At 40.9% G+C, this 27,079-nt stretch overlaps 1 protein-coding gene and 1 pseudogene across 4 annotated transcripts in view; one reads left to right on the forward strand and one right to left on the reverse strand.

Moving 5' to 3' along the window:
- Positions 1-5,011: 5,011 nt before the first annotated feature.
- Positions 5,012-27,079, reverse strand: part of Zfyve9 (zinc finger FYVE-type containing 9) — a 103,778-nt gene continuing 81,710 nt past the window's right edge. For all 4 annotated transcript variants that reach the window (XM_090334837.1, XM_090334836.1, XM_090334838.1 and 1 more), the window contains 8 exons: positions 26,014-26,096; positions 23,555-23,659; positions 15,828-15,978; positions 12,472-12,552; positions 9,549-9,711; positions 8,036-8,141; positions 6,703-6,879; positions 5,012-5,284 (listed from right to left, as the gene is read on the reverse strand). In XM_090334837.1, the coding sequence (XP_090190963.1) occupies positions 5,123-5,284; positions 6,703-6,879; positions 8,036-8,141; positions 9,549-9,711; positions 12,472-12,552; positions 15,828-15,978; positions 23,555-23,659; positions 26,014-26,096 (1,028 nt within the window). In that variant the 3' untranslated portion in view covers positions 5,012-5,122. The remainder of the gene's footprint in view (positions 5,285-6,702; positions 6,880-8,035; positions 8,142-9,548; positions 9,712-12,471; positions 12,553-15,827; positions 15,979-23,554; positions 23,660-26,013; positions 26,097-27,079) is intronic.
- LOC150061829 (small nucleolar RNA U3) lies at positions 14,959-15,160 on the forward strand (annotated as a pseudogene).

A 27,079-nucleotide genomic window follows, 5' to 3' on the forward strand; every position in this document is an offset into this window, starting at 1 on the left:
TGGAAGCAATGAAGGGATTTGTAGCATCATATATTTAATATTCAGAACTACAGAGTTCTACATTCTTAAAGAAATAATACCCTATCCACTACCTCTTTTTTGAAGCATTAGGTTCAGTGACATATTCTTCAAGATTGTTATAAATTATAAGCCTGTAGTGAAGCAAACATGTTGCACTTACTTCTCACTAGTGTGTGTAAGCACAGCTCAGGGACTGAGTTCAAGCATGTGTTGGGAATAACAGGGATAAACCATGCTTCTGTTCCCCAAAGAACAGAACCTAGTGGGTTATACAGCTGGACTGCCTTCAAATGGCTTCTCTTACAGCCCTCTGGCTCCTCCGTCTTCCCTGTCAGTTGTGAGTTAGATATACAGATGAGAGATTTAACCCTTAATTGCTGTCTATGTCAGACAGTAATCTAGAATGAAATGAAGGGTCATCACCTTTGCAAAGTGACCTAGAGCAAAGAGGGCTGGCCTGAAGGATCCAGACCAGTCTGAAACTTCCCTTTAGTGTTTATATCCAACTCAGTGTGTCCTAAAAAGGTGGACCTCAAAGGTTCCTGTGTGGTGGCTCATGCCTGTAATCCTAGCTACTCAGGTGGCTAAGATCTGAGGATCTCTGTTCAAAGCCAGCCCGGGCACTAAAGAACTTGAGACTCTTATCTCCAATTAATAACTAGAAAATGGGAAATTGGGGTGTGGCTCAAGGGGTAGTGGTAGCTTTGCGCTGAAGAGCTCAGGGACAAAGTCCAGGCCCCACAACCAAGGGGGGAAAAAAAGCCCAGGGATTTCTAAATTCAGTCCTGTGCTAGAAATATTGCTTCTGTTGGACATTTTCTGTGGCTCTGCAGCCTGCTCCATTTCAGTGTGCTTTGGATGAGAGGTCACACAAAGCCACCCACTGGCCCTTGGAGACGAACATTCTTAAAAGGCCTTTGTTGTGGCCAACACATTCATGAGAGTAGGAGTGGCCTATAGGGACAGCTTCCTCTTATCCTAAGATTTGTCCAAATAAAGTAACCAAACATTGGAGGTGGGGAAGGCTGGGAGCTAGCCACAACCCAAGCAATCTTCAAATTTTGCATTATTTGGTCTAGTGCAAAATACAATTTAAGAAAGTGTTGAACAGATTATCTAAAATGCATAAATCATTTCTTACATGACCATAGATAAACCAGAAATTTGAGGCTCACCAGCAAGAACCAGTCTTAAGTGGGGGAAATGACACAGGTAGAATCCCTGGTAAGTGCAGGTGTTCAGAAAGTGTTGTTAAGAACCCAGGGAGAGGGGCCGGGAGTTTGGCCTAGCGGCTAAAGTGTTTGCTTAGGATGAACGAAGACCCGAGTTTGATTCCTTGGTACCATGTATATAGAAAAAGCCGGAAGTGGTGCTGAGGCTCAAGTGGTAGAGTTCTAGCCTTGAGAAAGTCCAAGGACAATGCTCAGGCCCTGAGCTCAAGCCCAGGACTGGCAAAAAAAAAAAAAAAAAAACAAAAAACCCAGGGAGAAACTATATCTCCAGGTCACTTTATGAGCATGTAATATTTACTAATTACTACCAGAATGGCAATTTTGTTGTTTTTCAGTTTAGGAGGAGCTTAGTCTAAGTTTACAATGTAGAAAATTTTGTCTTAATTAGGAATGTGATGTTTCAGCGTTTCACTTTATATGACATAAAACCAAAGATAAAGGGGAGGGGGGAACTAGTTGTAGTTGTTTATATCCAGTTTCACAAGATGTTTTTTCTACACATAAAGGGCATTTTACACAGTTAAGAATGCACTGATTGTACAAGGTCAGAGCTTGAGTGGGAGAATTAAAAGCTTGCATTGACTATGGGAAATCTGTACAATGGCAAACTGTATTTGTTGGAGCAGTAATAAAAAAACAGGAAATCAGGACAAGGCTCTAGAAGCCCCAGACTTGTGAGGTACATTTATACTAAGCTTGATGTGGATACCACATATACCCGCTCCCCATAAACAACTGCTTCCAGGTCTTGTCTGGTTGATGACATGGCTGTCCAGCCATCCCAGGGCTCCATCCTCAACAAGCTACTTACTGCCAGGTGGGCTAATGGCCCCCAAGAAGCTTGGTGCCTCTGGTCTATGGGAAAATTTGCAGTCAGTTCTCTGTGGCTTCCATCAGCAAAGGCAGGAGGGAGATAGAGAATGTAACCCTTTCCCAGCCCTGTGGAGAATAAGCCCGCCAGATATAACTCAGGCTAGGCTTTTGGGAGTCTGGAAAATAGCTTCAGCCCAAACAGCTGTACAACCTGTTATTGCCAAGGGTTAGGGCCGGCTCTAGCCTAGGGAACAGCTTCTCACTGTCCTGAAGCCCAGAGCATTCAAAGAATCTTCTACTTCCACTGCAGAGACTAAATCCTGCCTGGACTTTGAGATGATGTCAAAGATAATGGAGTAGGTTTCCCTAGAGCAACAACTTTCAAATTGGGTTGTGACATCCATTTGATCTCTCATTAAAACAAATTTTAACAAGAAAATGAGTATACCACCTATATCCTGGGCAAACCAGACTTTTGTTTCCTGCTGAAAGAAAAACCCAGGGCTTCTGAAAGAAATGGTTGATTCCAAATCTGGGGCAGGGCAAGTACAGGATTAGCCTAGAACATCTTGTTAGCTATAAAAAGGAAGCACTAGGGGCCAGGAGTTTGGCCTAGTGGTAGAGTGCTTGCCTACCATGCACAAAGACCTGGATTTGATTCCTTGTTACCACATACACAGAAAAGGCTGGAAGTGGTGCTGTGGCTCAAGTGGTAGAGCACCAGCCTTGAGAAAAGCCCAAGGCAGTACTCAGGCCCTGAGTTCATGCTCCAAGACTGGCAAAAAAAAAGTGGGGGGGGGGAGCACTGAAAAATTATTAGTGTGTCACAATGATGTAGGACCCAACCTGAAGGTACTCCATGAGTCTAAAACATCATTTGAGCACCAAAGTTAATCACTGAAAAAAGTCTTAATAGGGATGAATGGCACGTATTACAGCCATTCCAGCTGGAACAGTGCAGCTGTCACAGTGAAATATTAGTATAGGTCAAGAAACATCATGGAGGCAAAATATAGGACTACTTGTTGAACAAGATACATCTACAGTTTTAAAGTGATTGCATGTATTACTAGCTCTCATGAGGAGTAGAGAAATTGGAGGAAGGTCTTGATCAGGTGACCAGATTCACTAACATCAAGGAAAGGTAGATGTCTATCAAGTGATTGTGGTCAGAGATGGATAGAATCAGAAGGGGTATCAATGTGTGAGTACCTACTATCTGACACATGTAACCCCTCTATACATTATCCCGGCAATTAAAAAAAAAAAAAAAGGATAGATTCTAATAGTGGCATCTTTTCCATTAAAAATGGCCTCCTCCAGGCGCAGTGGCTCACACCTGTAATCTTAGCTACTCAGGAAGCTGAGATCTGAGGATCAAGGTTCACAGCCAGCCCGGGCACAAAAGGACCTGAGACTGTTTCTCCAATTAACCTCTAGAAAATGAGAAGTGGGGCTTGGCTCAAGGGTAGGGTGGTAGCCTAGAGCAGAAGAGCTCAGGGATAGCACCCAGGCTGAGTTCAAGCCCCATGACCCACAAAAAAAGGGGGGGGTTTTCAGGGGACTTATGATCACCAAAAATATGAGAGATGAAAACAATTCCTACATGCCATTTCTGGTCCTGGGTTACAAGGCTTGCTGGAGGTGAAGAATGATCCAAAAGATGACTGGGCAGATCACATATACAAAATGTGATGCTGACTGAAGTTTAGCCGGCAGTTCTACTTTTTTCAGTCCTGGGGCTTGAGTTCTGGGTCTGGGAGCTCTCCCTGGTCTCTTCTCAAGGCTAGTGCCCTACCATTTTGACCCACAGAGCCACTTCCATTTTTCTGCTGATTAACTGGAGATAAGAGTCTTATGGATTTAGCTGCCTGGGATGGCTCTGAGCCAAGATCCTCAGATCTCAACCACCAGAGTAGTTAGGATTACAGATGTTAGCCTCCAGCACTGAGCTTAGGATGTCCCTATTGACATTTACAGGAATCAAGCTCATTTAAGGGAAAAGGGATTATGGCATTTGCAAATTACTTGGAATTACTTTAATTTTATGGGAAGAGAAAATCTGATACATGGGGTAAAAGGCTGATATGTGAACAATATTGAGTCTGTGTACATAGTGCTTTTCTGCACCTGGAACTTTCTTGGAAGTTTAAATGGTTTCTCAATAAAAGGTTCAAATATTTTAGTATATAGTAACTAAAAACATCTTCAGTGAGCCAGGCGCAATGACTCACGCCTTAATCCTAGCTACTCAGAAGGCTGAGACTTGAGGATTGAGGTTCAAAGCCAGCCTTGAACTGAAGAGCTCAGGCACGGCACCCCAGCCCAGAGTTCAAGCCCCATGACAGACAAAAAAAAAAAAAAATCTTCAGTGTATTTCATCAGCTTTAACAGAAAGGTTCATTTTGACATCTGCCATTCAGTTGGCTAGATCTTGAGTGACAAACAACCTCATTTATAAAGCTGCCCTTCCATGGCTAGAAGAGTAAGTAATTCCTTTGGTCTATGATTTACTTCAACGAATAATCTAGCTAAAAATAAGAAAAAGTGTAACTTCTACTTGATAAAAACAGCTGTTACTCAACTTGGGCAAAATCAGTGTGGAATTCTTATATCAATTCTGAAGAAACAGTGCAAAGCTGATACTTCAGTGTTTATTCCCCTCTGCCCTCCCACCCCAGCCTTGCTGATGGTTGCATCCATTTTCAGCATTTCTGAGCACACGACCATAAGAAATCTTAGAAGAGAAGAGCAGAATTCTTGTCTAAGACGTAACAGGAGGGGATTAGCTGCAAAGATAGCATAATTGTTGTGCAGTAACGGAAGCTCTCAGGTCTTCTTGGTGGACGATGCATAGAAGTTTTAAAATTGTGGAACATCTGTTCCCCCCAGCCACCCTATCCCACCCTCGACCCCGAGACCCTACTCCCACCCTACTCCCCTCCCTCCCCCATTAATAGTGTTAACAAAAGCTTAATCTTCCAGTTTTAAAGTGCAAATGATTTGGGTATGACTGCTGTTGCAACAGGTCTGAACAGAAACACGTCAAGTCCTGTCTAGGCGATGTTTTCCAGAATATAAAAGATGAGTTCCATGACGACAGGGCCTTCGCTGAGCTGACAGGCGCCTCCGTGGATCACCGGCACCAAGGCGCTGTCCAGATCATTCATGTACTGCGGAGGAAGGGGCTGCCCGTTGCTCCCTGCTTGATAGCCAACCTATATCACACAGAGAGGGTTGATGGTTACCAAACTGAGCCGATCCCTTGAGGGGCTGAGGGCTGAGGAGGCAATGTCGTTCCTTGCCACGAGCTAGACATGTCCTAAGTGGACACAGATTCCAACTCTTAAGGAAACTGTCATTTACCAGTCTGTCATTTGAAATCCTGGCCACTTGATAGCTGTAAGACTTTCGGCCAGCCACTTAACTATAATGTCTTTGTTTCCAAGGATGGACAGAGCAGGTGGAGAAGTAAGGTAAATCAGAAATAACACCGAAATCTTTGGGTGTGAAAACTGAAATGAGAAGACATTTATTTTTCACTCCATTTGGCCATCCACACACCATTTTCTGAGTACTTACAAGCACTAATTCGAAGATAACAGGGCTCCCTTTCCTTCAAGAGGCTCAACAATTTAGCAGGAAAATGCTTGTTCCCATGATTTTATATCAGGGCATTTTCTCTCTTGTTAGACGATCAGTGCCATTTTAGATGAAACCATAATACTTCGCTAGTATTACCCTGACAGGCTTCTTGAAGCTTATGGCAAGATTTTTTTTTTTTTGCAAGATCTTAAGTAGAGAGTTATTTGCTGATTCGTGAGTAATGGGGAAATGGAGCTAGACACAAGCTTGCATTCTGCCCTGATAATGGCATAATTCTGCATAGAATAGTGGTTGTTCCCATAAAGTACTCAAGCTGGAGGCAGCCTGTTGGGCAGGCTTAATTCTGGCCTCAGGGTAAGCAGAGTGGCTAGATTCATTTCTAATGACTCAAAGCTAAAGGGTGGATTGGAAGAATCTAACAAATTGGAAGTATCAAAGTGGAACTAGTGGGACCTATCCCAAAAGGAACACAGACATAATAGAGTGCTAGACCACAGAGACATGGGGAACGGGAACAGGGCTAGAGGTTGAAGGATGGACCATAACTACAAAGAACATATGAAGCACTAAGTAAGGTGGGGGAAGTCTGGGAATAGGAGACTTGTAGGAAAATTACTGGTATGAAACAACTGGCAGTAAGAAAAACCTTAGGTATGGCCAGTCAGCCCAAACTTTCTCTAGTTAGATTAACAAAACAAGTTGAGGGACAGTGGGTACTGCTCTAAAGGGGAGCACAAATGCCAGTCACTGGAGTGGCATGTCTTCACTCTGCTCTCCTTACCACCATGTAAAATGGGAAGCAACTTCTTGGAAGAAATGAAGATGAAGGGGCCACAGTCCAATGGTTCTGGGAATCTGACCAAGACCATATCTGGGGACATTACTACTAGAGGGTACATCGGAGTACCACATCTGTTCAGGCTAGAGGTCTGGAGATTTAAGCTTTAGGCTGAGTCAGGAAAACTCATAAGCAGAAAATTCAGGCTGCCCAATGCCAGCTTCAAAGACTGGCCACACACATCCTTCTTACCTGATCTGAGTCCAGTGTCACACGTAATCCCAGTTTTGTCATTCCATCTTCCTTTAGAAGCTTTAAGTGGGGACAGAGAGCAAGACAAAAGGCCTTGGCGACATGCTCAGTCAGTCTGCTGTGATCTGCAGGATCACTCAGGCAAGTATGCTGGTCTTCATTTTCTAGAAAAAACACCTGTTCCCCAAACAAAGACACTTTTACTTTCTGACTAGATGTTTGAAAAACCCAAGCAGATTAGCTTGCTGTATATAAGCATCCTGACTTTCTAAGATATGCAAAATGACCAGACAGGAGCAGGAAAAGTAGGGCACAAAATGATATGAAAACATAGTCTGGTATGAAGCAGGATGAACCTGAAGTACTTGAAACAATAGCCTTGGGCCCTGTGATGTCCTGGTACCAGCTATATGCACCTAGATGACACTTGGCCTCAGTTTCTTATGAGAAACAGAAAGCCAGAAGTCACTTAAAGCTGAAAGGAATCTTAGAGATGTTACCATTCTTTATTTTAGAAATGAGTATAAATGTGATCCTAAGCAGGTTAAGAGAGTTAGGGGAAGTAGGATGTGGCTCACAGTGGTAGAGTGCTAACCTTAAGAGAAGAGCTCAAGGACAGCACCCAGGTTCTAAGTTCAAGCCCCATAGTTAACCACAAAATAATAATAATAACAATAATAATAATAATGATAATATCCTTGCCAGGCTCTGGTGACTCATGCCTGTAATCTTAGCTACTCAGGAGGCTGAGATCTGAGGATCCCACTTTGAAGCCAGCCAGGGCAGGAAAGTCCATGAGACTCTTATTTCCAATTAACCACCAGAAAACCAGAAATAGAGCTGTGACTCATAGTGGTAGAGTGCTAGCCTTGAGCTGAAAAGCTCAGGGTCAGCACCCAGGCCCTGAGTTCAAGTCTCATGACTGACAAAAAAAAAGGATGTATATATTATTCTTAGATTAAACTTTCTACACTTCTTACAAACAGGATTGTAGCCCTGCTCCTCTTGTTCCTAGATGAGCTTCTATTACTGCTTTCATTTAAGAACTTAAGAGTCATCCTATATCTAGTTTTGGATCAGAACTTTCCATTACTTATTTGCCATGTAATTTCTAACAAATTACTTACTCTGAGCTTTACTTATTGTGAAACAACATGTTATCTGAGATGGATTTCACAGTAAGTGTAGCTTGACCAACCAACATTCTAAAGAACACAACAAAGACTGTACATACACACCATGTAGATACATTCTTCTTGAATTTTAGTGAAAATAGATTTCTAAAAAAGTTGTGCTCTGTGTACATCAAGGATGCCAACATCTAGTTCCTTACCTCTGTCCATCTGATGACTTTTCCATTTGCTTTATACTCTGATCCATGGAATATCTTCACATTTGTTATAGATTCCATGGACTTTCCATCTATAGGACTTATGACACTAACACAGAGGAAAGGAAAAGTCAGACCTGCTACGTGCTCTGCTAATCACACCAGGGCCTTGCCTAATGCATCTGTGTGGCATATCCCAAAGAAAGCCACTGTACCAACTTCCACATGAGAGGGCCTATGCATGGAAATAATTCAAGCACACATTTGAAAAAGAACAAATCATTTATATAACAAATCGTTTAACCAAGTCTGATCTTTTTCTGGGATTCCTTCCTGCACCCCCCACTTTTTGGCAGTATTGGGGATTGTACTCAGGGCCTAGCACTTGCTAGACAGGTGTTCTGTCACTTGAGTCACACCATAGCATGCCAGCATTCTTTTTTTTTTTTTTTTTTGCTAGTCATGGGATTTGAACTCAGGGCCTGAGCTTGTCCTTGGGCTTTCTCAAGGCTAGAGCTCTACCGCTAGAGCCACAGCACCACTTCCAGCTTTTTCTATGTATGTGGTGGTGAGGAATCAAACATGGGTCTTTGTGCATGCTAGGCAAGCACTCTACTAGTAGGCCAAACTCCCGGCCTACAAATGCACTTGTAAAGGGGAGGAGTATGATGCTATCATATCTGGGTGCTGTATTTTCAGTACTGACCCACTGGGTGGAACTTAGGAATTTAGTGAATGTTTATAAAGAACTAACGCTAAGATTGTGGCTCAATGGTAGAGCACTAATGGTAGAGCATGCCTAAGCTTCTGGCTTCAACCCCATAACCAAAAAAAGAGTCATTCTGTAGATTAGTGTCAGCAAAATAATATTCAAACATGCTTGACCTCATCCTGTATAAATAAACCCAAATAAAAATATCACCCAGTCAAAAAAAAAAAAAGTCATTTGTCCAAGTACTGGCATGAATGGGTGGACCAGTGTCCAGGGTCCAGGGTCTACAAATTCCCTTCAGTGCTAAGTCCAGGCCCACCTGGGATAAATGAGAGACCTATCTGACAATGACTAAAAGCAAAAAAGGATCTGAGGTGTGACTCAAATGACAGAATTCAGAATCACTCACACACACACCAAAAAGTGTGTGTGTGTGTGTGTGTGTGTGTGTGTGTGTGTGTGTGTGTGTGCGCGTGTCTGTGGGTGGATGGGGGTGTGTGTTAAAAGGTGTCTTAGTTTGTTAGAATACTTGGAAGCAAGAAGCCCAGATAAGACAAGCTAGAAAACAAATCTATATACTACAAACTGAATTATCCAGTTCAACAGGCTTTGTCCTGGGTACCCTGTGTCTCATTTTCTTTTTCTCCCCTCCTTTTCTCCTTTCCTCTCTCCCTTCTTATGTTGTTTCTCCCTTTCTTCTGCAAAGTGTCCTCTTTTAAATCACTGGTCAGACATGTTTGACATTGTGATATAGGGCAAAGAAGTGCCACGGACCGGGGGCTGGGGGGAGTTGCTGCCATTTACCCCTTGTTAACGTTCCTGTCATCATCCGCCCACTGAATGCGGATCTGTTCCTGCGGATCCTCGGCATCGGCCTTGCCACAGGTGATGGTGAAGTCCTTCATTTCTCGAAGTGCCTGCCTCAGGGAATCCATGTTCTCTGCAGTGATCTGGACCATGACGCCATCTGAAAATCAGCACCAAGATAGATGCATGAAGACAATGCAAATGAAACACAGTACCCGGCATCTAGCAGATCCCTCCAAAGCTCACAGTCACAAAAAGCGTTTCTTTTTTGAGCTGAAGCTCTCACTCACTGAAAGAGCTATGAAAGCAAATGCCAAGATAGGCTCTGCTTAAACACTTGTCTGTTAATTTCATTTCAAACCCCAGCGAGGGTTTCTCCAGATACTGCTCAATGAAGAAAATTACACATGACCATTTTGCTCTTCTGGCCTCACAGAGCAATCTGTTCTCATTTCCTTTCTTACATTTACCATGCTCTGATTGTACTTATCTGTTTCACCTTACTGAAACTGCCCAGCACAGAGTGAATGCCTGCAAATATTGGTTAAAAAACCACTGTACAGGGGCTAGGAGTTTGGCCTAGTGGTAGAGTGCTTGCCTAGCATGCTCGACAAAGACCTGGGTTCAATTTCTCAGTACCACATATATAGAAAAAACTGGAAATGGTGCTGTGGCTCGAGGTAGAGCTCTAGCCTAAGGACAGTGTTCAGAACTTGAGTTCAAGCCCCAGGACTGGCAAAAAAAAATTGAATAAACTATGGCAATCAGTTGGGGAATAAATCCCTTTGTAGATTAACAATAAGGCAACTCTGTTAAAGAGTTTCATATAGGCTACATAGCTAGTATATGGTAACATTGTTTCAGTTGCTATCCACAGGAGTGGAAGGTAAACACTGAGAGTAAATGTTACATACTAAACAATGCACCATATCACTGTCAGCTGAAATAATTATGAAAGAACCTCAACAAAATCTTGTAAATAGTAGCTAACTGCTCTACTAAAATACACAATGAAGTACAAACTCAACAAATTCATAGCCTGAAGATATAATCATACAACTTTTAACTGCTTTGCATTTGTAAGAATCTCCTAATTCACTTGATCATTTTAATCACAGTTGTAATGACATAATTTCAGCAATACTTCACACTTGATCATGTACGTATTAGTCTCTTTAGACTGAATAACACTATTGAACTTCTAGACTTCTTCATGTATTTAGTCACTTATGGGGCTTGAACTCAGGCTCAGGGCTCAGGTGCTGTCTCTGAGCTTTTATTTTTTCTCAAGGCTAGCATTCTGCCACTTTCAGTCATAGCTGCACTTCCAGTTTTCAGGTGGCTAATTGGAGAAAAAAATACTCTCATGGATTTTCCTTTCCAGGAAGGTTTTGAACTGCAATCCTCACATCTCATGTCCTGAGTAGCTAGGATTACAGATGTGAATCATCAATGCTCAGCTTTTTTTTTTTTTTTTTTTTTGAGGCAATTTCTTGCTATGTTTTCCATGCTGGCCTTGAACTTGTGGGCTCAAGTGAATCTCTTGCTTCAGTCTCCTGAGTAGATGCCCATATACTTAAAAAATTTCTTAATAGCATGTTATTGTATAAGAGCTGTAAAATTCAGTTGTAAAATAATATACATATTATACTTAACTGTTTTAGTAAATTTACCAAAAAAGTACCCCCCAAAAAGGATAAAGTAAGTGTCTACAGATATATGTTCAATTACCTGTGTATTTCAATTAACCCTTATATAGGACTGCTTTAAGATAGGGCCTTGGAGTGTAATACTATGGAAATGGACACTGGCAATTACATTTAGCCAATTATTTCTCATATCTCCTCCCTCACATGCTTCTACAATGAAACCTTCCCATCCCCCATCAAGAAGTGAAGTCCAATTCTTCTTCTCCTTCTCCTTTTTTTTTTTTTTTTGCCAGTCCTAGGCCTTGAACTCAGGGGCTGGGCACTGTCCTTGGGCTTTCTCAAGGCTAGTGGTCTTCCACTTGAGCACAGCACCACTCCCAGCTTTTTCTATATATGTGGTACTGAGGAATCAAATCCAAGTCTTCATGCATGCTAGGCAAGCACTCTACCACTAGGCCAAACGCCCTGCCCCTGCATGATTCTATCCTCTGCCATTAAGTAAGCCCCACTGGACAGGCCATCATCCTGTCTACCCAAGCATCATGAAACACAGTCAAGCTATGCATCTCTGCACTGTTTTGTTGAGATTGCTCACCCAGAGAAATCAGCAAGCACAGTAAAATAGCTATTGGAACTTATCAAATTTTGGGGTTTGAAATGCAATTAGGACAACTAGGTCATTAACCAGGCACACCTATAATTTTAGCATTGAGGGAGGATTAGAAGTTCAAGGCCAAGCTAAGCTACAGCTAGATCCGGTCTCTAACAACAACAAAATGTGTCAGATCTAATTATAGCAACTGTGTTGTAAGCACATTTCATTATGCACTCTAAGTGAAGAGTGATTTTCATCTTTACATCTGCATATCTGCATCCAATAATGGATTTAAATCCTTACTATGTCCCTCTAGTACCTTATTCTCAAGCTATAAAAGGCCACCTCCTAACTTTTATGCAATCGTTTCATGATAACTATACTTATTCCCTTCTTGTTTGGGGATAGGGTCTTGCAATGTTGCCCACACTGGTCTTGAGTGCCTGGGCTTAAGTGATCTTGCCTCAGTGCCCCAAGTCACCAAGGGTGTAGGCATGGTCACCATGCCCAGGTCCCATGGCAGTTCTAATGAGCTTAAGAGTGCCAAGTCACTGAATACATAATGGAGCCAGACATCTACAATAGAAACGGCAAGGCTCCTCTTAACGTTGCTTGCATTTGGTTGTATTCATGAAGACTGAACTAGTGCACATGGAGTAAACAACACATACATTACCTTCCACGATGCTGGACTTGGCAAGGAATCCTGAAGAGGATTTGAGAGCGCCACTGAACACAAAGAAACTGGCACCAGTCACTAAAAACAGTAATAGAAATAGTCTGTCAGGATAAACTTTGGGATAGAGGGATGGGAAACAATAAAAAGGTGATATAGCCCAGTGCCAGAGGCCACACCTATAATCCTAGCCATTCAGGAGACTGAGATCTGAGGAAAGTGGTTTGAAGCCAGCTCCAGTGGAAAAGTCTGTGAGACTCTTAATTCTAACTAATTATAGAAAGTGGAGATAGTATTGTGACTCAAGTGGTAGAGCACTAGCCCAGAGGCAGAGTGCCAGGTAAGCCCATAATGTTCCCTGGTGGTCAAACGGTATCTAAAATATACATACACACACACACACATACATACATACATACATACATACATACATACATACATACATACATATTATGCCTCAATTAAACTACTGACTTAAAAATACGTTGAGGATCCACTATATGTTATATAGACATATGAGACATACGTCTCTATGAGAAGTGTTTCATAAAATAAACTATAGAACTATATAATGTTAAGAGATACATTAAAAAACATTATTATTATTATTATTGGCTAGTCTTGGGCTTAATCTCTTCCACTTGAGCCACAGCACCACTTCCGACTTTTCGATGTATGTGGTACCGAGGAATTGACCCCGGTCTTTGTGCATGCTAGGCAAGCACTCTACCACTAGGCCAAACTCCCAGCCCCTATTATTCTTATTATTTCACCAGTCCTAGGGCTTGAACTCAGGGTCTGAGCACTGTCCTTGGGCTTTCTCAAGGCTGCTAGAGCTCTACCACTTGAGCCACAGCCTTCTGGCTTTTTCTGTGTATGTGGTACCCAAGTCTTCATGCATGCTAGGCAAGCACTTTACCAATGTGCCAAACTCCTAGCCCACAAAAACATTATTTAAATTTAGGAAAAGATAAGACGCTATCCTCTTGGCAAATGAAAACAGTTACCAGCTTGTCAAAAGACATATTTAAACTTGTTTACCAAGGGTTTCTCTCATTTCAATTATTAATAAAGACTTTCACTGTTTATAAGGACTTTTTTTTTGGTTGATCCTAGGGCTTGAACTCAGGGCCTGGGCACTGTCCTTGAGCACTCTGCCACTTGAGCCACAGCACCACTTCTGGTTTTTATGTGTGTATGTGGCATCAAGGAATTGAACACAGAGTTGTGCATTCTAGGCAAGGACTCCACCACCAGGCCACACTCCAGGACCAAGGGACATATTCTAAAATCATAGAAACTAAGAAAACATTCTGTATAATGCCACCTGAGCAAGGCTTCTCATGCTCTTATGTGCATTTGCATCATTCAGCAATCTTATTAAAAGTTCTGGTTAGCAGATCTATCTGATGAATAAGCATGTTCTTCATTTCTGTTTCCTAAGTGATAATCACATTCTGGCCAGCACGGTGACTTATGCCTGTAATCCTAACTACTCAGGAGGCTGTGATCTGAGGATCACTGTTCAAAGCCAGCCAGGGCACTAAAAAGTCCGTGAGACTCTTATCTCCAAATAACCACCAGAAAACTGGAAGTGGCACTGTGGCTCAAGTGGTACGGTAGTAGCCTTGAGCTGAAGAGCTCAGGGACAACACCAAGGCTCAGACTGACCAAAAAAAAAAAAAATCACATTCTGAGTAACCAAACCTAGATGTCTTCCTTCAGTATGGTCATCCAACAAGCTTCAACTCTACCTGAGCATTCTTACTCAATGTCTGCCTGTCAATATCTTGAAATAGTGCTGAAAAATGTTTCCCTTGGGTGACATTGATCAAGATGTACTGTATTCATAAACTGCTTTGGTGAATGGCAACTCCAATGTACAACTACTTAAAAGATAACAAATATATATATATATTATATTATATATTGCCATACATATATACATATATATATATATATATATAATTTTTTTGGTGGGTCATGGAGTTTGTACTCAGCCTGGGCACTGTCCCTGAGCTATTCAGCTCAAGGCTACCACCCTACCCCTGGGCCTGGGGGCTGGCCCTGAGCTCTTCAGCTCAAGGCTACTATCCTACCCTTGAGCCAAGCCCCACTTCCCATTTTCTACAGGTTAATTGGAGGCAAGAGTCTCAGGTCCTTTTGTGCCTGAGCTGGCTTTGAACCTTGATCCTCAGATCTCAGCCTCCTGAGTAGCTAGGATTATAGGTGTGAGCCATTGCACCTGGCAACAAAATGTATTTTAAAAAATTAAAATTAAGGGCCGGGAGTTTGGCCTAGTGGTTAAAGTGCTTGGCTAGCATGCGTGAAGACCCGGGTTCGATTCCTTGGTACCACATACATACAAAAAGGCTGGAAGTGGTGCTGAGGCTCAAGTGGTAGAGCTCTAGCCTTGAGAAAGTCCAAGGACAGTGCTCAGGCCCTGAGCTCAAGCCCAGGACTGGCAAAAAAAAAAAATTAAAATTAAATACTATACTTTCAGAGATCATTTCTATAGTATGCTAGTAGAGAAACTCCACCGATTGTGTAGAGTATCAATTTCTTATCTCTTTTGTTGTCCCTTGATTATTCTCATATTGTTACAGTATCTTACCTTGTTATCTGGTATATTCTATATATGATTATTTGTTTATTTGAAGTGGGAAAGGGGGAAAACATGATGAGGGGAGAGGGTGGGGGGAGGGAAATGGGGACAAAAACATGAGAAGGGGCATCAATATGTGTGGAGTAATGCACCTTCTATCTGGCAAATATAACTGTAACCCTTATTACATTAAAAAAATTGAAATTAGTATAAAGTATCTGTGGAGTGTTGCAGTCTTCCAAAGTTTGTTTATGATATATGACAGAATATGTTTGATTAAAAGTTAAAGATCCTACTCAATTTTAATAGTAAAGGTTATGCAAATGATAACACTGAAAAAAAATAAAATTAAAAAGTGGAAAAAAGGGGCGGGGAGTTTGGCCTAGTGGTAGAGTGCTTGCCTAGCATGCACAAAGATCTGGGTTACATTCCTCCGTACCACATAGAAAAAAAAAGCTAGAAGTGGTGCTGAAGCTCAAGTGGTAGAGCACTAGCCTTGAGGAAAGCCCAGGGACAGTGCTCAGGCCCTGAGTTCAAGCCCCAGGACTGGCAAAAAAAAAGTTTCCCTCAATAAGGAGGTTTCATTTGGAACACTAATCATTCAAAGTAGTTAGAAGAATATGCTTGGAAGTTTATTAATGTGTTTTGGTCACCAATCTACAAAATGTTATAGGGTTGAGACATTCAGCTGGACATTCATGTCCAAAAATGACTTCCTGTGTCAAAAATCTTCACCAACTCAAATGCTTACCTTTCCTGGGCTGATTGTGAATACTGATTGCCTGGGTCTGATAGTTTCCATCATCATTCTGTACACAAACAAGGTGAGAGTCTGCCTTTTCATTGAAGCAGGCCCCGCCTGCCAGGACGTGCTCATTGGACTTGTTCATGGCTTTCATCATCTGCAACCACAGAAGAGGGCTAACTTTATTTTACCAAGATCGGCATTTTCTTGCATGATATGGTACAAATGCATCTTCTCAAAGATAAAAAAAAAAATGAAGAGAATATGGAAAAATCAGTGACCAACAAGTAAAAGAAAATCAGCACATAAAAGTTCCCTATATAGTTTATAATTGATTTTACATGCTCTGCATTCATTTTTGTCTTTTTACTGCTACGCTGAAATAACAAAATTAGCTAGTTGCAGTACTCTACATTCAATGCTAAAAATGTTCTACATTTAAGTGCATCCGCCTTCTTTTTCAATATTAAGAGCCTTAAAGCTTTCTTCTACAAACCTATAAAATTCACTGTTTTTTAATTTACTTTTTAGATCTCCAAAGAAATCAGTTACTAATGTTTCTTTTTTCAGTACAAGGGTTTTGCACTTATTAAACAAATCTCTCTACCATTTGAGCCACTGCTTCAGCACCGCCCCCTGCCCTTTTTTTTTTTTTTTATTGTTGTTGTTGCCTTACTTACTTTCCAGGTTGGGTCTTAGGTTTTTGCCCAGAGGGGCCCTCAATGTGCACAGTTCTCCCACTGCTGGCCTCCTGGGCAGCTGGGACCACAGGTATACACTACCGTACATGTCCACATGACTTACTGAGATATGTGAAAGCCCGGAAATCCAAGCTATGAGGTCCCAAAGAGACTGGGGGTTTGGAATGCCTCTTCATAATGTACTCTCAGAATGCTGAGTTTTCTGGAAAGGTCAATCAATCCAGGCTTAACAGAACTCAGTCTCCTATCCTGGGTGTGGGTCAACACCATCCTAAACTATATGCTGTTTTCTGTTTAGCTCTCCTTCTCAGAATAATGAGGCCAACAACCACTTGTATACAAAATACTGCCATGTGTTGAGGTTTGTACCTTACTTCCTTGCACAAGCCCAATGAAAACCTTGGTTAAGGAAATCTTGGAATCTGCAGCTGGCAGGCTACAGGTCCCCCAGCACCCCAAACCTCAGTTCTAGGGTCTGGTCTCCCTTACTGTGTGGCTCCCAGTCTTGGTGGATTGAGGAGCACGTGGCAGGTTACAACAGAGATGGAAGTAGTTCTAACTTCATGGCATTCCTTATGTGCTAATCTTAACCATTTTTCCAGACTCTTCTCTGTCATTATATGCAGGACTGTTCTTTTTTTGCGGGGGGAAGTGGGGCTTGGCTCAAGGGTAAGGTGGTAGCCTTGAGCTCAGAGACAACGCCCATGCAGAGTTCAAGCCCCATGATCCACCAAACAAAACAAAACAAAACACCTATATAGGTGTGTGTGTGTGTGTGTGTGTGTGTGTGTGTATACCTATATGAATGTATATATATATATATTATATGTGTATGTGTGTGTATATTCTTGTTTCTTTTATATTTCAAGTGCTACCAGATTAGATATCAAATGAAATAGATTGAGTTATATAAACATATAATTAAGAAGAGCTTTAGATAGAAATATCTACTACATAGGTATAGAAAGTCTTTGGAAATGAGTAACAGTACCAATGATACAAGAAGAAATTAGACATCTCTGCTATCAAAGGGCCCATATTTCAGAGCAAGGTGGGATTCATATCCATATCCATTGGCTATAATTATTACTAAACAACAGTATGGTAAATAGGTGATAATAAATTTTAGGGAGGCTTCCTAAATGATGCAACATTTGAATTCATTTTGAAATCAGGCAGGCGGGAGGAAACAGAAACAAAACTCAGAAAGAAACTCTGAGCTAACTAATGGAGGACAAGGTATAGGGAGATCTTTTTGAATTTCTTTGTAAATATGTACCTTCCAATTTGGTAGGATTCACTAATGTCTGGAGACTAAACACTACCTTGTAGTCCTATAAGTCTACCTAGAGCAAACTATTAGTCTTTACTCCTCATTTTTATATTTATTTTGTCAGTCCTGGTGCTTGAATTCAGGGCCTAAGCAGTGTCCTTGGGTTTTCTCAAGGCTAGCGTCCTACCACTTGAACCACAGAACCACTTCCAGCTTTTTTATGTATGTGGTACCTGGGTTTTTTGTGCATGCACAGCAAGCACTCTTACCACTAGGTCAAACTCCTGGACCCTTAATTTATTTTTTATTTACTTTATTTATTTACTGTCAGTTGTGGAGCTTGAACTTGGGGTCTGGGCACTATCAGAAAAGTGGATGCACAGAAACAGAAATTTCTTTCTTTTTTGTCAGTCATGGAGCTTGATCTCTGTCCCTCAGCTCTTCAGCTCAAGGCTACCACCCTACCCCTGAGCCTGGGCATTATCCCTGAGCTCTTCAGCTGAAGGCCACAGCCCTATCCCTTGAGCCACAGTGCCACTTTTGGTTTTCTAGTGGTTAATTGGAGATGAGTCTCAGTGCCCTGGCTAGCTTTGAACTGTGATCCTCAGATCTCAGCCTCCTGAGTAGCTAAGATTACAAGGCATGAGCCACCGCACCTTGGCCAGAAATTGATTTCTGAGAGAGCAAGGCTGACAGTGGAACTCAGGACTTTTTTTGATGTTTGATCTAAAAACATAAAAACAGTAAGATTAGAACTGATGGTCTCAAGATTAAAAGTAATAATATGGTTGTTAATTCTGAAAGACAAGGAAAACTAGGAGCTTGGCTGGAAGCTCAGTGTCCTAGAGTCATTTTCATATCTGCGAATGGCTGTATACAAGTTACAAAAGCATAGTGACATAGGTATCTTCTCAGAGATCCTTTCATTTGAATTTATATCTATAGTTAAATATTGTCTTTCACAGATAAGCTAGGAATAACTGTAAAAATAATCAATACTACTTCCTTCCTGTCTTAGAAGGACCTTGGACTAACTCTTCTTATTCTTCCAATGGAATGAACTATTGCAGAAGGCTCCTCTTTCTCTAAAAGAAATCTATTCCTTAAAGGCCAAAAAAACCAAACATTTCTCAAACAGATTTGAGCGCCATCTGCTCTTGCTAGTGATACAAGGAACTTTTGAAATTATGCTTTTGTAATTTCACACTTTTGGGAAGATTATGTGTACTTGAATTAAAATAAACCCATACTCCTATTTTAGGATTAGAGTGGAAAAGAAGCTCAAGAGGCCATTCAGACTAACTTCCAATCTAAATCACACAAGATGGAGAATTGTATAAATACCTAATTTCAGATTATCACAAACCAATACAAGCTCCATTCCTGTCTTTTTGGTTTTAAGCAAAGGCTGACAAAATTTTATTCCTTCTTTAAAACAATATATTTTTTATTTTATTTTTTGCCTGTCCTGAGGCTTGAACTCTGTGCCTGAGAGCTGTCCTTAAACTCCTTTTGCTCAAGGCTAGCACTTTACCACTTGACCCACAGAACCACTTTTGGCTTTTTCTGTGATTCAATTGAAAATAAAAGTCTCATAGATTTATCTGCTCAAGCTGGCTTTGAATAGTTATCCTCAGACCTCAGCCTTCTGGGTAACTGGGATTACAGGTATGAGCCTCCAGTGCTTGGCTAACTTCTGAGATTTTTTTTTTTTTTGCCAGTCCTGGGCTTGAGCTCTGGGCCTGAGCACTGTCTTGGGATTTCTCAAGGCTAGCACTACTACCACTTGAGCCACAGCACCATTTCTAGCTTTTTTCTGTGTATGTGGTACTAAGGAATCGAACCTGGGTCGTTGTGCATGCTAGGCAAGCACTCTGCCACTAGGCCAAACTTCCAATCTCTAACTTTGAGATTTTGATAGTTAACTCTTTTGCTATATTTCTGAAGTTTGAATGTCTGCCACATTACCAGAAAAAAAAGGGGGGGGTGTTCAGGTAAATAGAAAATAGTTAACAAAAAGTACATATTTAAAGCATAAAATTTCATAATTTTCTTTTTTTTTGCCAGTCCTGGGCTTGAGCTCAGGGCCTGAGCACTGTCCTTGGACTTTCTCAAGGCTAGAGCTCTACCACTTGAGCCTCAGCACCACTTCTGGCTTTTTTCTATGTATGTGGTACTGAGGAATCGAACCTGGGTCTTCATGCATGCTAGGCAAGCACTTTAACCACTAGGCCAAACTCCCAGCCCAAAATTTCATAAATTTTGACATGCATACATACCTATCAAAATAGTATTTAAAATAACCTGTCGATATTTCCTTTAGTCCCACTATAATCTCAGCACTTCTAGGCATATACCCAAAGGAAAGAAAATGAATATACAAAGAAGGTATCTACATTACCCTGTTTATTGTAGCTTTGTTCCCAGTGGTTAAAATGTGGAATCAGCTAAGGTACTCAACAACCAATGAATGGATGAAGAAAATATGGTGTGTGTATGTATACATAATCCATATGTATGAATATTATATATGCAATGTGATATATACATTACATGTATATTATAATACATCTATAATATTCCACATTGAAAAAATATTCTGTGGTATGTATGTATGTACATACATATATATGCACATAAGCATAAACCTATATTTTCATATATGTATGAATACAACAAACATTGTTTGAAAAAGAGACAAAAGGGAATATGATGGATGGGTGAATTTGTTCGAAGTACACTATGTGTATTATGTAAAGATTACACTGAAACCCTCTCAGATTACAAATATATATTAACTCATTTTTTTAACAAGCAATGCTAGAGTTATCACAATATCTGACTTCAAACTACACTTCAGAGACACAGAAACACACACCAAAACAGACCAATGGAAAAGAACAGAAGATCTAGAAATAAGCCCACATAGCAGTAGCCATCTGATTTTTGACAAATTAGACAAAAACATACATTAGACAAATGATGCCCACTCCAACAAATGGTATTAAGAAACCTGCATATCCATATGTAAAAGACTGAATCCTAGCTACTCAGGAGGCTGAGATTCCAGGATCAAGATTCAAAACCAGCACTACAAATCCATGAGACTCTTATCTCCAATTAATCACTAGAAAATGAGAAGTGGTACTGTGGCTCAAGGATAGGGTGGTAGCTTTGAGCTGAAGAGCTCAGGGACAGTGTCCAAGCCCAGAGTTCAAGCCCCATGACCCCCGCCACACACACACACACACACACACACACACACACACACACACACACACACAAGGAAACAACTTTTGAATCAAGAGATAATCACAGAATGGAAGAAAATCTTTGTAAACTATTAATTGGACATATGATTAATATTCAGAATATATAATATATATGCATAAAAATAAACAACTAGCCAGGTACCAATGGCTCATGCCTGTAATCCTCACTACTCAGGAGGCTGAGATCTGAGGATCGTAGTTCAAAACCAGCCCAGGCATGGAGATATCTTATCTCCATTAACCACCAGAAAACCGGAAGTGGCACCACTGTTCAAGGGGTACAGCAGTAGCCTTGAGCTGAAGAGCTCAGGGACAGCACCCAGGCAGAGAGTTCAAGCCCATAACTGCCAAAAAAAAGGGGGGTAAACAACCAAATAACAAATAATTCAATTAATAATTAATAAGTAGTCAAACTCAATAGAAAGAAGCTCTCAAAACAAATAAAAACAGGGACATGGAGTTTGGCTTAGTGCTACCACTAGTGCTTGCCTAGCATACACATAGAAAAAGCTGAAAGTGGTGCTGTGGCTCAATTGGTAGACCTCTAACCTTGAGAAAGTCCAAGGACAGTGCTCAGACCTTGAATTCAAGCCCCAGGACTGGTAATAAACAAATAAACAAGTCAGCTAATAAACATACCAAGAAATGCTTAACATTCTTTTGTTTGTTTGTTTGTTTTGTGGGTCACAGGCCTGGGCTGGGAACTGTCCCTGAGCTCTTCAGCTTAAGGCTATCACCCTACCCTTGACCCAAGCCCCACTTCCCATTTTCTAGAGGTTAATTGGAGATAAGAGTCTCAGGTTGGGCTGGAGTTTGGCCTAGTGGTAGAGTGCTTGCCTAGCATGCACAAAGACCTGGCTCGGTACCACAAACATAGAAAAAAGCCAGAAGTGGTGCTGAGGCTGAAGTGGTAGAATTCTAGCCTTGAGAAAGTCCAAGGACAGTGCTCAGACCCTGAGCTCAAGCCCAGGACTGGCAAAAAAAAAAAAAGTCTCAGGTCCTTTTGTGCTTTGAACCTTAATCCTCAGATCTCAGCTTCCTGAGTAGCTAGGATTACAGGTGTGAGCCACTGCTGTTTAACATTCTTGGCCATAAAGGAAATGCAAGTCAAAACTGAGCCAGGCGGCACGGTGGCACATGTCTGTAATCCTAGCTACTCAGGAGGCTGAGATTTGAGGATCATGGTGTTCAAAGTCAGCCCGGGGAACTAAAGAACCTAGAGAACATGACTCTTATCTCCAATTAACCTCTAGAAAACAGAAAGTGGCACTGTGGCTCAAGGGATAGGGCAGTAGCCTTGAGATGAAGAGCTCAGGGACAGCGTCCAGGCCCAGAGTTCAAGCCCCATGACTGCGGGGGGAGGGAGGGAGAGGGGGTAACAACTAAAAACTAAAAAGTAAAAACACTAAAATTCTGTGTCAACCCAAATGGAATATCAATCATTAATACAAATAAATAACAGAATGTACAATGCAGAAAAAAAGGAATCCTTATACATTGTTAGTAGGAATGTAAATTAGTACAGCCACTATTAGAAATAATTGTGGAGATTCTTCAAGAAAATAAAAAATAGAGCTACCATATGATCCTGTTATGTCATTCCTGTATATATAATCAAAGGAATATAAATGAACATGTGAGAGAAATACCTGTATAAGCAACACTATTCACAATAGCCAGTAGAGAAAGGCAGCCTACATGCTCAACAACAAATGACTGGTTAAAGAAAATGAGGTTCATAAATACAGGGGAGTATTATTTATCCACAAAGAAGGAAATTATATCATTTGCAGGAAAATGTTTGGAATTAGAGATCATCATGTTAAGCAAGACTAGCTTAACACAGAAAGTCAAATATTGGATGTTTTCATTCATAGAATCTCAACCTAAAAATAATAGTGACATGATTATAAAAGGAGGGCTGGTTGGAGATGGAACCAGCCAATGGGGAAAGGGGGAAAACAGGGAGGAGTATGTGTGAATATTATAGAAGTACATTATTTATGTGTATAAAAATAATATAATGAACCTGGGTATGGGAACTCACGCCTGTAATCCTAGCTACCAGGAGGCTGAGATCTGAGGGTTTCAGTTCAAAGTCAGTATCAGCATGAGCACTAAAGAATGTAAGACTCTTTATCTCCAATTAATCACTAGAAAATGGGAAGTGGAGCTGTGGCTCAAGGGGCAGACAGTAGCCTTGAGCTGAAGAGCTCAGGGACAGTGCCCAGGCCCAGAGTTCAAGCTCCAAGACCCCCTCCCCTGAAAAAATAGTATAATGAAACTAATGAGATTAAACAATGTACATTATATGTATGTTATAAAAATCACAATAAAGTTATTGTGAAAAATCAATTTATACAAATAAATATTTCAAATTTAAATATTTGAAACCTATAGTAAAATGTACATGTAATCATGTACTTAATTTTCACAATAATTCATATTTTTCAACGATGAAGAATTTTCCTTCATGACAAATCTTACCTCATTGTATCTGTTGCTGGGTATTTTGATGCTTGTTTTCCGAACTTCCATGTCAACTACCAACCCCTGAACTACTGGTAAAGTATATTGGTAATTTCTGAAGTCCTGAGCAAAAACAGATTGAAATAGAATAATGAATTCATCAACAGCAAGATTTGATATATAGGAATAAAACTAGCACAAAGGGAAAAGCATGCCAATGTTGAACAACTCTTTTATTTAAGCAATTAGAAAATGTGCAATACTACTGCACATATTCTAGCTCTCTAAGACTGTAAACACTTACTAGGAAGTAAGTCAAATAATTTCCGATACTTCTTCTACTTAATTAACATTAAACAAATACTTGAAGGTTTACTCTGCTTTATTACCATTCAGCATTTTTTTATAATTCTTTTGTTCACTGTATTTTTTTTTTGCCAGTCCTGGGGCTTGAACTCAGGGCCTGGGCACTGTCCTTGGGCTTTCCTCAAGGCTAGAGCTCTACCACTTGAGCACAGTACCACTTCTGGCTTTTCTGTGTATGTAGTACCAAGGAATCGAACCCAGGGCATCATGCATGCTAGGCAAGCACTCTATTATGCCAAACTCCCAGGCTTGCTGTATTTTTTTAAGGCAAACTACAGTGGGACAGGGACTCTCACTTGAATTAGTCTTCTTATTCTCTAATGTCTGAACTCAAGAACTATCTGTAGGGAAATGTAAGTTTATAATATTCAACATGACTGAAGCCAAAGGAGCAACAGAGGCTGAAATCAAGGCCAAAGTGATTGCATACAGCTAGATTTCATGTTTTTTAGGGAGGGCATGAGAAACAAGGTGTTTCTAGGTAACCTAGGCTGGCTTCCATTTTTCAGTCTCCCTAGTAAGCCTTCCAAGTGCTAACATTACAAATACCTACCAGAACACCAACTATCACAAAGACTTTTGACTTAGAAGCTTCTGCCCTGTTTTTATAGATCTGACTTCCCTATAACTAATAGGTGGTAAGTAACTGTAAGCAAAAGTAGATGACAAACACAATAAAAGCAATCCAGGTAGCCTGGTATCAATGGCTCATGCCTGGAATTCTAACTACTAGGGAAGCTGAAAGCTGAGACTTGCAGTTTGAAGACAGCACAAGCAGAAAAGCCCCTGAGACTCTTATTTCCAGTTAACTACCAAAAAGCTGGAAATGAAGCTGTTGCTCATGTAGTAGAGTGCTAGCTTCCAGCATAAAAGCTCAGGACAGTGCCCAGGCCCTGAGTTCAAGCCCCAGGACTGGAAAATAAATAATGGTAAGAGGAGTGTAGCCTAGTGGTAGAGTGCTTGCCTAGCATGCATGAAGCCCTGGGTTTGATTTTTCAGTACCACATCAACAGAAAAAGCCAGTGGCACAGTGGCTCCAGTGGCAGAGTGCTAACCTTGAGCAAAAGTGCCTAGGTCCCCTGAGTTCAAGTCCCAGGACTGTCCCCCGGAATGGGTGGGAAGGAAAAAAAATGGTATCAAGATAAAATGCTAGGCACCAGGAGTATAGTTTAGTGGTAGAGTGCTCACCTAGCATGCATGAAGCCCTGGGTTTGATTCCTTAGTACCACATATACAGAAAAAACCAGAAGTATTGCTGTGGCTCAAAGTGGTAAAACACCAGCCTTAAGAAAGCTCAAGGATGGGCCGGGAGTTTGGCCTAGTGGTTAAAGTGCTTGCCTAGCATGCATGAAGACCCGGGTTCGATTCCTCGGTACCACACACATAGAAAAAAGCCGGCAGTGGTGCTGAGGCTCAAGTGGTAGAGGTCTAGCCTTGAGAAAGTCCAAGGACAGTGCTCAGGCCCTGAGCTCAAGCCCAGGACTGGCAAAAAAAAAAAAAAAAAAAAAGAAAGAAAGCTCAAGGACTCTGCCCAGGCCCTGAGTTCAAGCCCTAGGACTAGGAAAAAAAGATAAAATGCTAGGTAATTTATTTTATTTTGTCAGTCGTGGGACTTGAACTCTAGGCCTGGGTGCTGTCCCTGAGCTCTTCAGCTCAAGGCTACCACCCTACCCCTTGAGCCATAGCACCACTTTCAGTTTTCTGAAGGTTAACTGGAGATAAGAATCTCATGGGCTTCATAGTATCCAGGCTGGCTTTGTACCGTGAACCTCAGATCTTAGCCTCCTGAGTAGCTAGGATTACAGACAGGAGGCACCATGCCCAGCAAATTTATTTATTCTTATAGTGTCTCCAGTCTTCACAATAATCCTTCATTGTTCATGATAATCCTTCACTCATATAAGTAACTGTATAATTGGAGTTGAAATTTCTTACTCTTTTATCCAGAATTCTATGCTCTCCAAAAAGTATGTATGTCTTGTTCTCTCTGGCCTACATTTTTACCTTCTTGAAACACTAAGAGTCAAGCTGTCAATGAAATACTAAAATCATTTGTTTTCTTCTTATACAAACTCCAGTAAGAAACAACAACAACAAAAAATTCAACTTACAGCAAGAAGATTCATGATGGTATGCCCCGTCTCTCCAAATAATGGCTTCCGAAATCTGACACTGAACAGTGGACAAGGATAAACTATGGAATGAGAAAGGGTCAGAAAAAGATTGGCAACTTAAAAGACATATCATGGGAAATATAATTCTCATAATCATTATAGCTCATCAGAATATATCAAATTTAGGGCTCAGAAAGTGTTTAGCATGGTAGCAGACAAATCCTGAGCAGAATGCTTTGATGACTATGTAAATCTTTTGAGGCAGCTGTTTCAAAAGTGACTCACCAGGTCTTATAAAGCAAACTGGACTGATAGGATTCAGGAACAAACATCTCTCAATTTGCCTGTTCTCTTCTTTATCCCCCCTAAGCAGACCTTCCTTAGGAGAGTCCACTAGCAGGCTCATACCTCAGGCTTTTCCAGTTTGAAATGCTGGCACAAGGCATGCTTTCTTTGCAAAGATCCTACCCCTTCCTACTTTCTTTACCAGAGTTCATTAAGAGGCACCTTTGACCTAGAGATGTTTCTTCTCTGATTCCTATATTCTTTGTCAATTAGGTCCCATCTTAAGAGTTCATCAAGGACTTAACTGTAAGTATGGTTTTTTTTGTTTTTTTTTAACACTATGTACCATTTTAACCATGATTTCTGTATGTCTTCCTTACAAAGATTACTATAGGGGGCCAAGGGTGTGGCCTAGTGGTAGAGTGCTTGCCTAGCATGCACGAAGCCCTGGATTGGATTCCTCAGTACCATATACACAGAAAAAGCCAGAAGCAGTTCTGTGGCTCAAGTGGTAGAGTCTATACTTGAGAAAGCTCAAGGACAGTACCCAGGCCTGAGTCAAGTCCCAGGACTGGCAGGAAAAAAAAAAAAGATTACTATAGGTATATAGTAATACTATAGGTCTATCATGTCATGTATCATACATGACATGATTAAATTCTTATTAAATTCTTTGATTAAATTTGTATTGCATGAATAAATTAATGAATAAAAGAATAAAGTTGACTGCCTTACAAACATATAACATTCTGTTTTAGGACTTACAAAGCAGTGTTTC

The sequence above is a fragment of the Megascapheus bottae genome, chromosome 6 (assembly GCF_031878675.1).
Source record: "Megascapheus bottae isolate mThoBot1 chromosome 6, mThoBot2.hap1, whole genome shotgun sequence".
In the NCBI taxonomy this organism is placed as follows: domain Eukaryota; kingdom Metazoa; phylum Chordata; class Mammalia; order Rodentia; family Geomyidae; genus Megascapheus; species Megascapheus bottae.